The 14,917-nt window shown below is 39.2% G+C and overlaps 1 protein-coding gene and 1 long non-coding RNA gene across 18 annotated transcripts in view; one reads left to right on the forward strand and one right to left on the reverse strand.

Annotated features, from left to right (window-relative positions):
• Positions 1 to 2,039: 2,039 nt before the first annotated feature.
• The window catches only part of atp11b (ATPase phospholipid transporting 11B), a 108,698-nt gene continuing 95,820 nt past the window's right edge, over positions 2,040 to 14,917 (reverse strand). For all 17 annotated transcript variants that reach the window (XR_012397959.1, XR_012397958.1, XM_073937650.1 and 14 more), the window contains 2 exons: positions 13,425 to 13,558; positions 2,040 to 3,444 (listed from right to left, as the gene is read on the reverse strand). Coding sequence is in view for 15 of the 17 variants with exons in the window: in XM_073937650.1 (XP_073793751.1) it covers positions 3,363 to 3,444; positions 13,425 to 13,558 (216 nt within the window). In the remaining 2 variants the exon portion in view is untranslated. The remainder of the gene's footprint in view (positions 3,445 to 13,424; positions 13,559 to 14,917) is intronic.
• On the forward strand, positions 4,846 to 9,168 carry LOC141380258 (uncharacterized). The gene is made up of 2 exons (XR_012397961.1): positions 4,846 to 4,909; positions 5,073 to 9,168. It is a non-coding gene; the product is annotated as an uncharacterized lncRNA (long non-coding RNA).

Raw genomic sequence — 14,917 nt, forward strand, 5'->3', positions numbered from 1 at the left:
AGTCTACAAGTGCTCATTCTTTAGGCATTAGTGCCTTTTCTTTTAAATATACTATTGTTAATTTGTTAACAAGTACTTATTCTGTAGTATGGAGACCTGGAAGGGACGTGATGGTAGAGGAAAAATGGGAAAGTTTTTGCGTTCCCTCGCAACGATGTTTTGCATAAATACAGTACAGTAACAATAACACAGTAGCAGTTTAACAATTGTTAATAAGTTCTGTATTAATTACTTTTAAGTTGTTGAAAATCAAAATATCAGTCAGTCTGCTTAGAATTTACAATATGAGCTCTCTTAGGTTAAAGCAATCATAATTTGCTTGTGATGTGTATTTTCCCCAGATAGAACAAAGGGGTCTCTGCCAACACTAATTGTGCACCAAATGCTGCAGATATTTATTAATTTATATTTATTTATTTATTTAAGAGGGAAATTCTGTGTGGAGTTTGCATGTTTTCCCTGCGTTCGCATGGGTTTCCTCCAGGTGGTCCGGTTTCCCCCACAGTCCAAATACATGCGGTACAGGTGAATTGGGTAGGCTAAATTGTCTGTAGTGTATGAGTGTGTGTGTGTGTGTGTGTGTGTGTGTGAATGAGTGTAAGAAGGTTTCCCAGAGATGGGTTGCGGCTGGAAGGGCATCCGCTGCGTAAAAACATATGCTGGATAAGTTGGCGGTTCATTCCGCTGTGGCGACCAGAGATCAATAAAGGGACTAAGCCGACAAGAAAATGAATGAATGAATGAATAATCCAATTTGTCATGGCAGTTTTCATGTTAAGGGAGTGTTTGTACTTTTTTTTTTTTTTTTATGCCACGTCTCTTCACTCTTCTCTCCTTTTTGATCATGTGACGATAACAAGCAACAATCAATGAAATGGTCAATGGAGGGGGGGGGGGGGGGGGAGTAAATTTTTTATTAAATAAAATGCAATATTATAATCATTTAAAATGCAAAGTAAGAATTTTACCAGAACACATTTATTTATTTTTATTACCTGAAACTTCTATTAAGGATAATTTCAGAAATAGTTTTGGCACAATGCCCCCCTGTTTCTCGTCGCACATACCGGATACCCCTTTTTTCAACCCCTGCACTCAACCTCCTATTTTATCCTATTTAAAACTAATTCTAAAAGTCTTAGACTTGATTTGACTGCTGGACTGCTCCATGATTGGGGTGGGGGACGAAATTCAACCCATGCTCATTCTGAAAATGTACCTCTATATACACATGTGTCTGGAGAGCGCCAAATACGTTTTTTTTTTTTTTTTTTTTGCAGTTTTTGTTTTCGGGAATCCACCAGAGGCCACTGTCGACTGACTAATTTATTTTCTCGTAAACAATTAGAGAACCATTTAAAAACACTTGATTTTTCGAGAAATAGGGTGAATAATATAGTTGTGGCTTAAATATGCTAGTTGAACGATGTTCAATAACCACTTCAACAAAACCCTTTCAGAGTTTTGCCTCAGCATCTGTAACCTTCAGTTCTTGTATGTCTTTGTTTGGTGGATAAAGATGGGTTTTTGGCCACATTTTTCTTGGATGTCCACCGTTTGAAATGCTTGGCTGATTGTCCGGGTGAACCTCTGGATACCTGTTGACTGGCGCAGCATCTCTGATTAAACATATTTGCAAGCATTTGCAGTTCAACAAAGCCAAACCACTGGAGGATAGAATCACATTTTGACAGTAATCAAATGGGGTTAGCACTGTCGCCTCACACCAAGAAGGTCGCTGGTTTGAGTCCCAACTGGGCCTGTTGGCGTTTGTGTGGAGTTTGCATGTTTTCCCTATGTTGGCATGGGTTTCCTCCACAGTCCAAACACATGCGCTGTAGGTGAATTGAAGAACTAAATTGGCTGTAGTGTATGAGTGAGTGTGTGAGAGTGTGTTTGGGTGTTTCCCAGTACTGGAATGCAGCTGGAAAGGCATCCGCTGTGTAAAGCACATGCTGGAATAGTTGGTGGTTCATTCCACTGTGGCGACCGCTGATAAATAAGCGAATAAGCTGAAGGAAAACGAATGAAACAGTAGGTTTTATAAATGTATTTATTCTGTAAATAGAACTTTCATAAACATCAGCAATTAAACATGTTCACCATTAAGGAGAGTACAAGAAGAAGAACGCATGAATACGTACACACACGAAAATAAAGATGCAACCGCATTATGGATGACTGACATCACGGCTAGATCAGGTATTTCCAGTCTAGATTGAGTCTTATTGCTAATGTCTCTGAGTAATAAGTGGCGTCGCTATATAATTCAACACATTATATAGCCAAACAGAGTTATGATCAGCGGTCGGGAGTCGTTTGGGGTTTGAACATTGACATGAAAAGTGATATACGAATAAAACTGAAGAGAAGAAGATAGAAAATAATCTAAATGTAACCATACTCCAACATAAATGCAGATTCCCAACTCCCATCCGGGTCACGGCACCAGATTTCACCCGAAATCCTCAGTCTTGCAGCACAAAAATAAAGAGAAATCCGCCCCCAAAAAAGATGAGACTCCTCAAAATGGGAGCATTTAGGTCCAGTTTCCTCAGGCCTCTGTTTATAGGATTATTGAGACATGTGTAGCATGCAGTCTTGATATCATAAACTTCAATATAGTTGATCTAAGCAAGTTTAAAACGGTTGTCTCAATGCTCCGGGCCTTATTTTAGGACGAGTATTATTCAGTTCAAGACTATGCCCTCTCACGAGATTAAATAACACACACACACACAGACAAACAAACAGCGCTTGACAAGTGGTTAGCAACACAAGCAGAAAAAAAAATAAACACAGCAATGTTTTGTGGACAGAAATGCCGAAAATAAAACATGCAACAGTGGAAAACGAGACATAATATGCAGGCACATGACTGATGGAGGCTTAAAGGATGATATGCTTGAGTTTCCCTCCTCGACATTCTTGCATCGTGGTAAAGTCTGTACAACCCGGGTGTACAGGTAGGCATCTTAGGGTAGGAGGCTACAGGTTTGGTGAGCTGGCGCTACACATGTTTAATACACCTTGAAAATCAGGCAATTAAAGGAGGGAATTATATGGCTTCAAAAACAGACCTCCTTCATTTTTCCTCAGGAAAGACGGCGGCCATTTGTGTACAGTTTCAAGGTTTTTATGAGCAGCCGAAAACACAGAAGCGTTCAAGAGTCCAATCCTTTGGTTATTTGTTGGGGGGGACCACTGCGTATTCCTCGTTGCTGATTATATGCTCTGATTAACAGAGCTTGATAAGTGTGACATCAGAGAAAGTCTGGCTGGTGATTGGACAAGTGGGGGGAGGGAGGTAAAGGGGCAGGCGTCTTCAAACTCGGTCCCTTTTTTTTTTTTGGGCTGGTGCTTTAACAATGAGAGACCTCCATGGGCGAGAGCGTCAGGATGCTCCGGTCGTTGGAGAAGAAGGTGTCGGAGTCGTGCCAAGATCTGGAAGTATTAAGGAAATTGCGAACAGTGAGGGCGAGAATGGAGACGTGTTCAATTCAAAGCTGCTCTAGAGTCTGGCATAAGGGATGCTCATTATTTTTCTGGGACCTGAATGTTAAGTATGAAAGTTCTAAGAGGTCATGCAATCAAATGTATTTTTTCGCTCTCGTTTTCCCATGTTTACGATTTTTTTTTCGTGAACTTGACATAACTCATTTCCTCATGATCTCAACTTATTTTCTTGTGATCTCGACATAAAATAAGTTGTTTTCTCGTTATCACAACTTTTAATTTCTCGTGATCTCGACATACCTTATTTTCTCATGATCAACATGAAATAAGTTGTTTTCTCGTTATTACAACTTTTAATTTCATGTGATCTTGATGCGACTCATTTTCTTGTGATCACGACTTTTATTTTTCCGTCATTTCGACATAAAATAAGTTGTTTTCTTGTTATTACTTTTAATTTCTTGTGATCTCTTCAACTAATTTTCTCGTGATCACAACTTTCATTTTCTGTGAAAAACAAAAAAATATTATTTTCTTATGATCACGACTTAATTTAACCATGACATAACAAAAAGATGTTTTCTTGTAAAAATGACTTATTTTCTCGTAATCACGACTTTTAATTTCTCTTGATCTCAACAACTCCTTTTCTCATCACTTTTATTTTCTTGTGATCATGAATTTCTCGTAATCACAATTTTTATTTTCCCGTGATCATAACTTTCTCGTTATCACGACTTTTATTTTCTCGTGATCATGACTCTTGTAATAACGACTTGTTTTCTCGTGATCATGACTCTTGTAATAACAACTTATTTTCTCATGATCTCGACTTATTTTCCCATAATCTTATTATCGTGATCTCGACATAACTCGTTTTTTTGTCATCACAACTTAGTTTTCTCGTGATTTCAACATTACTCATTATCACAACTTTTATTTTCTTGTGATCTTGATGTAATTGAATTTCTTGTGATCTTGATTACGACTTATATTCTGGTGATTTTTTTATTATGACCTCGACATTAAATAAGATCTCGACATGAAAAGTTCTTTGTGATCTTAATTTTTTTTTTTTTTGCTTTTATTTATTTATGTTTCAATAATTATTAATATTTATACCCACCCAATGCAAAACCAAATCACCCACGAACGCATGAAGGGTGTTATAACTCGAGTGAACGAGTCATGCTGAGATTGTGAGAAAATTAAGTCTTGATCACTAGAGAAAGAAAAATATTTGATTGCATGGCCTCTTAGAACTACATTAATTAAGCAATACACTATATATATATATATATATATATATATATTTACACAATTATATACTAGGGCTGCACGATATAGATATATATACACACACACACATGTATATATATATATATAAACATCTATGAAACGTTGAACATAATTTCAGCAGATGACTTGATTGGCTCTGTTTGGAATAAAAATGGTAATTTCGGATTGACTGAGATCCCTGTATAGACTTCATTAATCTTTCTTTAAGTAACAAACTGTATCAATTGTTGTGCCCAAATGCTCAAAACTGAATGCTTACACACTCACATACCTTAAAAACATATGCAAGATCTCAAATGTTTGGTAAATTGGTGGAGTTACTTCAGTGAACAAATCATGTTTTTGTCAACCGTGGCTCCTGGTCAACTATAATCCTGACCCTCATATTGCGATATCGATGCTGAAACTATATATTGTGCAGCCCAATTATATACAAGTCTTAATATATATTCCTTTATGGGTTTCTTCAACCAAAAATGAAGATGCTTTAAGTATTTACTCATTCTTAACCCATAAGACTTTTCTATTCATATTTAAGACTCAGGTGGCAATATTTAGAGATGTCTCCTTTTTCTTTCTGGCACAGGACAGCTTGTGCTTAACCGGATTAAATCATAGTCGGGGCTAGTGCATTTTCCTCATGGCATCCATTACTTTAGTACTCCATTAAGATGTCACAAAAGTATCATTGATCGATGCACATCAAAAATAGCAGACAAAACCATTTTCAGCTTCAGTTTAACATGCAGGTAGGAGACTTACAAGATCAAAAGTCTGTAAATATTTTGATGGAAAAGGTTTTCAATGGATGGACAGAAATCTCTGTTTTAAAGGAACAATTCACTTTTGTTTTTGGAAAAATGTGCAAATTTTACATCTCTTCTAAAGTTTAACAGTTAATTATAATTATTGAATTAATTTAGTCGATCTCCAGGTCTTGAACTGCTAGCTTAGCCCATACCATTGAATCGGATTAGACCATTAGCATTTCACTAAAAATGTGCAAAAAGTTTAGATAATTTTCATATTTAAAGCTTGACTCTTCTGCTGTTAAGATTGATGGAAAATTAAGTTAGTTTTACTCAAAACTTGTTGTTGAAAAACTATTTTCTAGGCTGATACGTTCTAGAAACTATACACTCAATCCAGCGTAATAATCAAAGAAATGTCCAGCTAATGAGGCCAGCTAACGAAGTGCTATGCTGGTAAACCTCACTCCTCTGACTTCTAAAGGTGCTCTAGCGACAGGCGCAAGACGTCATAGTCTTTAGCTTTCTTGTTAGAGCAACCGACTCCCATGCACAGAATCACGGGTTCAATCCCAACTCAGAGTGGGTTGGGTGCAGTAGGACCAATGGGTTACACGTGGGGGCTCGTCCGGGATGGGAGTAAGTATAACGCAGGCCAGCTAGCGAAGTGCTTTGCAGGTAAACCTCACTCCTCTGACCTCTAAAGATGCTCTAGCGACAGATGCTAGAGGTCATGATCTTTAGCCTCCTTATTAGAGCAACTGACTCCCATGCATAGAATCGCCGGTTCGATCCCAGCTCAGAGTGTGTTGGGTTCAGTAGGACCGGTGGGTTACAGAAATTTGCTGCTTTAACATGGCTGCAGAAGACAATGATATTACATCTTGTGTCAATATATCCTATGACTATTTTTAAGTGCGCCTGCAGCAGCCATGGCACAGCAGCACATTTCCTTAAAGCTTTAGCGAGGTCAATTATCGAAACTTTCTAGTCCTTTTTGAGCAAGATACTTATGATCTAATCCGATTCAATGATCCATGCTAAGCTACAAGTGTTCCTTTCAGACGCAAAGATGAGCTGAATGGATTCAGAAACGGTCAAACTGTTGTTTAACTCTATGACAGTTGTAAAGTAGCCTTATTTTAAGCTGACTGTTCCTTTAAATACAAATATCTCCACCTGAGTTTGGATCAACGTCATAATTATGCTAATTTAACGGTCCTCAAGAAAGTGACATCATATTTAGGTGGCGACAAACTCAGCGTTTTTGGTATTACTTGAGTTCATCTCACTCTTACTTCAACCCTGTTGGAATCAAACGACTAAAATTAATGGTAATGACTTCAAGATTGGCTTTTAAAAAGTATTAACACTCAATATCTCACTGAGGTACTTTAATTCAGTTCTCTTTTGGCACTGTGCAAGTGTTAGTAATTACTGGCTTGCTCTAATTGGACTGTAAGTGTGCATATATCTTATATACACTTGTTACTATACGCAATCCAATCACACAAATCTACTCTAAATCTCTCTTTGAAAAGTGCATGAAGAGCAGCAAGCAACAGTCAAGAGTCACAGCCAATGGAGAGATGAATGAGGACGGGTTAGTACAAGATGGGTTAAAATGCGTGTGGTTAAAGAACAATGAACAAATATAAACACAACATCCTTCCACAGCCTTGACATTCGCATAGATAACATTCTCATGAAACTATTGACCTCCTCCTTATTTGTTGGGTACGGTACCTACATATCAAACAAAGACCCTTTACAGTATAGATAGATAGAGATAAGTAAATATAGAAAGTAATTCATAACATAAATCTATTGCTTGTAGAAAAATATGTGTATATAGGTTTGCTATAAAACGTGTATATATGTAAATAGAGTGTAATTAAGCAGCCCTTGAGGATCGGAGCCGTTCCAAAGCTGTATTCCTCAAACGCCGTATACCTGCTACTCCTGAACACCAGAGGGCATTGTCTTCCTCAAGTGGACAAATCCTCTTCACGTACAGCCGTTTTTATAAATAGACCCATGCTATATAAGATCAAGATTACATCGACAGCTACAGTAATGCGATTATCTTTGGATCACGTGTAAGGAGTAATAGAGGGCCGGTTGAACGTACCGTCACTGTATGTTGCAGATGAAGACAACCGTTTTAAGATCTTGAGGAGGTAAAACGTCTAACTCAAGAGTGTGTACTGGCATTTGCATGGTTAAATGTACGTATACGCTAGGTAAATGTTGCTTCAAACTGGCTTCATACCATAGTAAACAATCTCCTTCATTGTCTAGCAAGCAGTGGCTCTCAACTGGTTTGGGATCCAGAATCTGCTCTGGATATCAAGTCCATCGATGTAGTAAATATTGCGGAAATATGATAGCCTGGGTTTCTCAAATGTGAATTGGGTGCATTTTCATTAGGCTCACTGTAGCATTGGTTACCTAGCAACAAACAGTAAACAAGGCGTAATAGAGTCACATGGGTGTACTGTTTACTATAGGGTTGGGTTGATCGACGATGCCATAGTTCATCGCCGATAGACATCACGATGCTGAGCTGGAATATCGGTCCTCCGCCACGCCCCATCTCAGCAGCAAGCCGCTTGCGAAAAATACACACTTAGGCCCCATTTAGACTAATATAACTTAGTTTTAAAACGCCACATTAGAACGAAAACAACCCATATACACACTGGCGATTCATCTAGGATTTCTGAAAGCTCTCCTTCCACACTATACCACTGAAAACGCACATCACATGACCACACACACACTTTGTCATGCTGCAGTTTATGCGCACGTCTGAGCTCCAGCAGTCAGCGGGTGCTTTGAGCACAAAACCCCAAAGAGCAGTGCACGTCCGACAGTTTATCAATGTACCGCTGGATGGCGTCTCACGACAGTCGTTAAACGTGATATTTAATTCATCTTGTCTCTATTTGACGACTCTTCAGTCTTTTGAATCTATCAGGTAACATGTTACAGCGTCGGTACACTGCTTGAATCTTTCGCTTTCACGCTTGTACTTGGTCATTTTAGTGTAAACCTCAGATACTGTTGGCTGGTTTCTGTTGGTTGTGCATCTTTTTTTAACCAACCAAGTTTGTCGATGCCATTATAATGACTCTGATCACTCTGCCTATTCATGCCAGACTCCTGTATAATAAGGGATTGACAGGTGGTCATTTGTGTGTAACTATTTTTTTTATTTATATGTGATTTGGTTATCGGTAAAACAAATACCATGTGGGTCAGGTAGTTGAAACGGTGGGCTACAAATAATTAGTTATGAATTAATTAATTATTCATAAATAATGAATTGCCACCTACGACAACGATGCTATCGTCCATAACGATGTTTCAACATTAGACATCGTACGATGCTAAATAAGTCGCCATCACCTAAACCTAGTATACTATGTCACAGTTTATTCAGCAAATCTTTGTTTGTTTGTTTTTGCAAGACCGAAACCACCAAATTAACCAATTTTTATTTGTAATTTTTCAATTTTATCATTCGTTTCCTCTGCAATACTTCAAAATGTGCATTAAAGCTGTGTCCAATCACAGTGAGGGTTTGTTTTGCATATTAAAATCAGATCAGTTGGGAAACTAAATATATATATATATATATATATATATATATATATATATATATATATATATATATATATATATATATATATATATATAAATTAACAATAAGAACATGCTGGCATCAAGCCAACGACATAAAGCTCCATTCTACCAACTGATACGTTTACTTTTTGCCGTATAAACTTAGTGTATAGACTTTAACAACACAAAATTACATTGGTGGCATTTGGAAGGAGCCAGATTACATATGGACAGTGGAAAATTCGAGGTGCAATGCTTCCTTTAATGTGCATATGAGCTAGTGCTGCAGTGGCGTCTGTCGTTGCTAATCAACCATCATTAATTCACTGAATCATTGTCTTCAGGAATCTGTTTGAGCGCTCTGTGTTAGTCTGAGGTAATTACTCTACTGTTATAAACCATACAAAACGTGAAGATAATTGGTTGGTTCTGGTCACATGACTCGTGGTGTGACAGTGTAATCTGAGATGTTTTAACTCTCATTGCATGCGTGTTACTTCATATTTACGCAAGCGCGCTACGAGTTTCATTTGAAATTATGTATTTGAGTACACAAAATAAACAATATATGAGCAGTCCACTAACGCCACATTCACACCGGGCGTCAGCGTTGAACTGCAATGTAGATCCATCGACACCGCTACAGTAGAGTTGCTTGTTGCAGAAGTTGGGAATTTCTTAACTTTAAGCGCCAATGTCAGCCAATCAGATCGCTTTATGCAAATACAGCTCAGACAGTAGCTGATTAAAGACTAATTTCATTGGCTGATGCTGCTATGATGATCGACGCCCTCTGTCAAGCATTGACCCTGAGGCCCTGTGTGAATCGGGCGTCAGAGTATTGTTAGGAAGTGGAATAAGATTGAGAAGGAACTTTAAGCCAACATCTAAGAGCAGCATAAAAAGCTATCAGCTTTTGTCGTTCCTTCCCAAAACAAAAAAATATCAAAACGTGCGACCCGACTTGACCAGTTGAGAACCACCGCTCTGAAGACGAATGGTAGGAAAGCAGTACAGATGATCGATACAATGTATAACCCTTCATTCGAGATAGTAAAACAGGGTAAACAAACAGCGGATTAAAGTGTCTATTAAAACTCGCACACACACACACACACACACACACACACACACACACACACACACACACACACTCACACACTCTGGCACTGACCGTTTAACACACTGAATATGAAACGCTGCCCCCATGCAGATAGACAGATTGATTTGACTTCCGTAAGGCTTTAAGTTGTATGTAACAAAACGATGAACAAAAAAAAAAAAACACGATTCAAGAATCCTCTTGGAGACTACAGTTAGCAGTGTCTCACTCATCTGGATGTGGTCCCTTGATATTTCTCTTAGCGATAAACAAGCCTGTCGCAGCAGAGGCTACCATTGGCCAACCGGAGCAGAGTGTCCTCCAGTACCCTGCGCTTCGATGGCAGTGTTCTAGCAGTTAAACTGGAGCAGGAATCTAATACAGAGCGAGATCAGGTCTCCGAGTTCTCATCCTACAACTGTGGAGAAGCGCCGGAAGCACCTGCTTCCCAAAGTGCGGATACAGACAGTCAAAACGGTTACACGAAAAAGCTGAGGCTTGAGGAGTGCATTACGCTGGCATGCCGTCACAAACCCCTCCACGGGGAGGTACACACGCAAGGCAGAGACTAAGACGCAGATTCAAACACTTCAACAGGGATGCAACGTCTCAGAACACGCAATGACACGGTCATAGAGTCCAACATTCGACGAGCATATACTTGCATAAATTGGCGTTACATATGTCGGCCTTGCTAATAACTGGGTGTGATGATCGAGCGATTATGGAGGCACAGGTTTCTTCAGCAGAGAACATTAATCTGCCACACAGAGAAGACACGGAAAGCCACAGCAGAGACGCACCTCGAGAGGAGGTCGAGACGAGGACAGACGAAGACAATGAGCTGAAAGGGCAGACCCACAGTAACTTTGTGTATACCTGGATCATCCCACGAAATTAGATTCAGCTCCAAGCCAAACCATGGGCGCTTCTCAATATCATTTGGGACATATGGGATAATTAAGTGAAGCAAAGCCAGAACACAGGCAACTAGATCTCACATTGTTGAATTAATTTGATAAGAAGTGCGCAACATTTTCACGCTAGAAAGCATGTCTTATGCGGGAATGCAACTGATATATGCTGCAACCAACCCTTGAAATACGAGATCATTGTAGCCAATTTTGACGCTCTCTCCGCCAGAGCTGTAGACAGCGTTGACGCCAGGGTGGCCAGAGCGACCTTTGACGCTTTCACCGCCTTCGATGTGAGCGCACAGCTAATATCAATGTTGGTGTTTGGTAGCATTACATTTTAACAAGGTGGGTCGTTCGTATGGAAGGTAAATCCTGCCAATTTTAAATAAATCAAGTAAACATTGGAAATGAAAATGAAAATCAGATTAACAATTTCATTTTAAAACACTGTTCGCAAAATATCTGCCAAAATTGAAAACGAAATGAAATTATTTCATTTTCATTTTGACAACACATCGTAACACTGCGTTGCATGAATGTCTGGCGAATACCAAACCTAAAACCAACTTTACCGAGCTGATGTAGCTGTCTTTCAAAGCTTTTAGTACTAACAAGTTGTTAACGTCACAAGACCTAATACAGTATACTATACGACTTCATCACAAGGCCTATCACAGTTTCTCTGCCGGAAGTTTGACGTTTGTTTCTCCTGTGTCCCCTGTTCCTCTTGCTGTACCAATGCAGCAGCTGCTTCACGTAAAAGCTGACTAACAGTTTTTACCATTTTACCTCTGTTATGCTGTATTTACACTAGTAACTCACGATGTCCCATCCATCAAAACTGTGTGTGAAAGCACTCGACGTCACTTGAATACGCCCCTCCCACTGATTAGCATAGGCTTTGCATACAGCTTTAAGTTGCAAATGAAATCGAAAATGAAAACTGAAATGAAAAAGTGTCAATAAAAGGAAAGCTTAAATTTACATTTTCATTTGAATTGTGTCACTATTATAGCGTGAACATTAACAACACGCTTTGTAAAAATTGTGTTTGCATTTTATTTTTCAGTTTGGCTTTTTATTTTAATATTGGCGTGGAAATGCAGTGTAAATGAAATGTTAAATTGGCAACTTCATCTTAATTATCAATTTGACAGGGACGATGTGTTGTCAAAGTGAAAATGAAAATTAAATAATTTCGTTTTCAATTTTGGCAGATATTTTGCGAACAGTGTTTTAAAATGAAATTGTTAATCAGATTTTTATTTCCAATGTTTACTTGATTTATTTAAAATTGGCAGGATTTACCTTCCATACGTTCGCCCAACTCTCAACAATCACTTACTACAGTTAAAAAATAAAACACGTATTAATGTGAATATTAGGATATTGTTAATGTGGTTTGCTTTCACGGTTCCTTTAATTTTGATGTAACACTTTTATTAAAACGAGAAATTCATAATCATACGTAAAATACAGACAAACGTGGTGTTTTGTGGAGATGTAAACTATTACAATGCTAACAATTATCTGTAATGTTCACGAATCTGGATGTGCGAGCAAAATCAGTGATGTGTGGTGCTTATTAAACGACGATTCTTTGAAGTGACGCTAAATTCATCATTTCACTTCACTTAACTCCTCTGTTCTCACACTTTTACCTTGCGTCCTTACCTCGAATCCTGAAAAGCCGAAGCTAAAGCCGCCTTTCCACTGCACACGACATTCGGACTCGAGAGTCGGAATACGCCCCCTTGTGGCAGTCGCACAGAACTTTCAGTTTTGTCGAGAAGCTGGATTCTTGCGATGTCCGAAATAGAGTGCAAAAGCAAGAGCCTTTAGGCTATCAGACTACTATTTCTCATGGACCTGCTTGGACAACACTGGAATACATCACATGCGGTCTAGTCGCAGAAGTTCAAATATTTTAACGGGTCCACAGCTCATATCGGCTCTGAATTTTCCGCGTATGAAGATGATCTGAACTCAACGCAGCTCCCGGACTACTCTCCATTGGAAATGAATGACTTCCGGTTTGTCGCTTGTCGTGTGCAGTGGAAAGACGCAAGAAGAGGAAAGGAGGATGCACAAATAAGACTTGAGAAGCGCCCGTGGTTACACTGAAAGTGAATGAATGCACCCGTTTTGGTTTTAAACTCTAGATTAATCAGGGAATGCTTGGAGTGGCCTCAGTGGTCCAGGGCGGCCGGCTGGTCGTGCTCCAGCTTGTAGGAGATGTGCTTACAGCAGAGGCTAGAGAGAGAGAGCTCGCACCTGGGGGTCCGGGCTGGGTCGCAGCGGCCCATCAGTCGCTCCACCAGCCGGCCCAGCCGTGAGCAGGCGTTTTGCCCCTCTGAGAAACAGCACATGGAGTCCACGCATCCGATGCCCTGGTAGGCCTCAATAAACTGCAAAACAGAACAGAAAGGAGATGAGCAAATACACCAAGATGACGAAATCAGACACAAAGCACGACTCGATGACCAAAATTGCAAATGATTAGATGTCTTGATTTAGTTGTATTGGAGGCTCGTTCAAACTTTCACAAAGGGGTCTTTAAATTTAACGAGGTTTTCATTTATTAATGCTGTTATGGATTTTCCAGTTGTCCTCCAGAAGGATAAGAACTGGCCCGAGTATCTAACATTTGACATTGTGTGCAATCATAGATATATACATTAGATGTCGCCTACCCTGTTGTTGTCTATTGGAAGGAACGCGTCAATTTTAGTGCAGGGCAGCGCTCCTTTGAAATGAATGCGGGACCAAGCTGCAGTGGAGGACTGTGGCCATCCAGAGCCAGAGATATACACACACACACATACACTGCAAAAAATGCTTTTCTTACTTAGATTTTTTTATCTTGTTTCTAGTCCAAATATCTAAAAACTCTTAAATCAAGAAGCATTTTCTAGACAAGCAAAACATCTTGTCTTGTTTTGAGAAATAATATGATAATTATATCAAGAAGCATTGTCTAGACAAGCAGAAATAATCTGAGAAATAATATGGCAATATTAAGTAAGTTTTTCCTTAAAACAAGCAAAATAATCTGCCAATGGGGTAAGCAAATTAATCTTGTTTTTTCTTTTGAGGTAAGATTATTTTGCTTACCCCATTGGCAGATTATTTTGCTTGTTTTAAGGAAAAACTCACTTAATATTGCCATATTATTTCTCAGATTATTTCTGCTTGTCTAGACAATGCTTCTTGATATAACAAATTTTAGATTTTAGACTAGAAACAAGACAAAAAATCTAAGTAAGAAAAGCATTTTTTGCAGTGTATATATCCATGATCGGGGGTTTTACCAGAGGTCAGTATGCTATTTTTTTTTTTAATTACAAAACTGATATTTTTACATCACTTTTCTACATTGATGGATAAGTGACCGCACGGGCATTGGTGATAAGGAGTGTGTGTGTGTGTATGTGTGTGTATGGAAATGTACAGTCCACTCTCCGTGTTGATCTCATCCTAAAACACACCTCCTCTCCTGCTTTCACTCCTCATGCTGACGGAGGGAGCGATTCGTTTGTTGCTCTTACAACTGAGATTCGGGTGAGGCAGTGGCGCAGTAGGTAGCGCTGCTGCCTCACAGCAAGAAGGTCGCTGGTTCGAGCCTCGGCTCAGTTGGGGTTTCTGTGTGGAGTTTGCATGTTCTCCCTGCCTTCGCATGGGTTTCCTCCGGGTGCTCCGGTTTCCGGTACAGGTGAAGTGGGTAGGCTAAATAGTCCGTAGTGTATGAGTGTGTGTGTGAATGTGTG

Source organism: Danio rerio, chromosome 22 (assembly GCF_049306965.1).
Source record: "Danio rerio strain Tuebingen ecotype United States chromosome 22, GRCz12tu, whole genome shotgun sequence".
Taxonomy (NCBI): domain Eukaryota; kingdom Metazoa; phylum Chordata; class Actinopteri; order Cypriniformes; family Danionidae; genus Danio; species Danio rerio.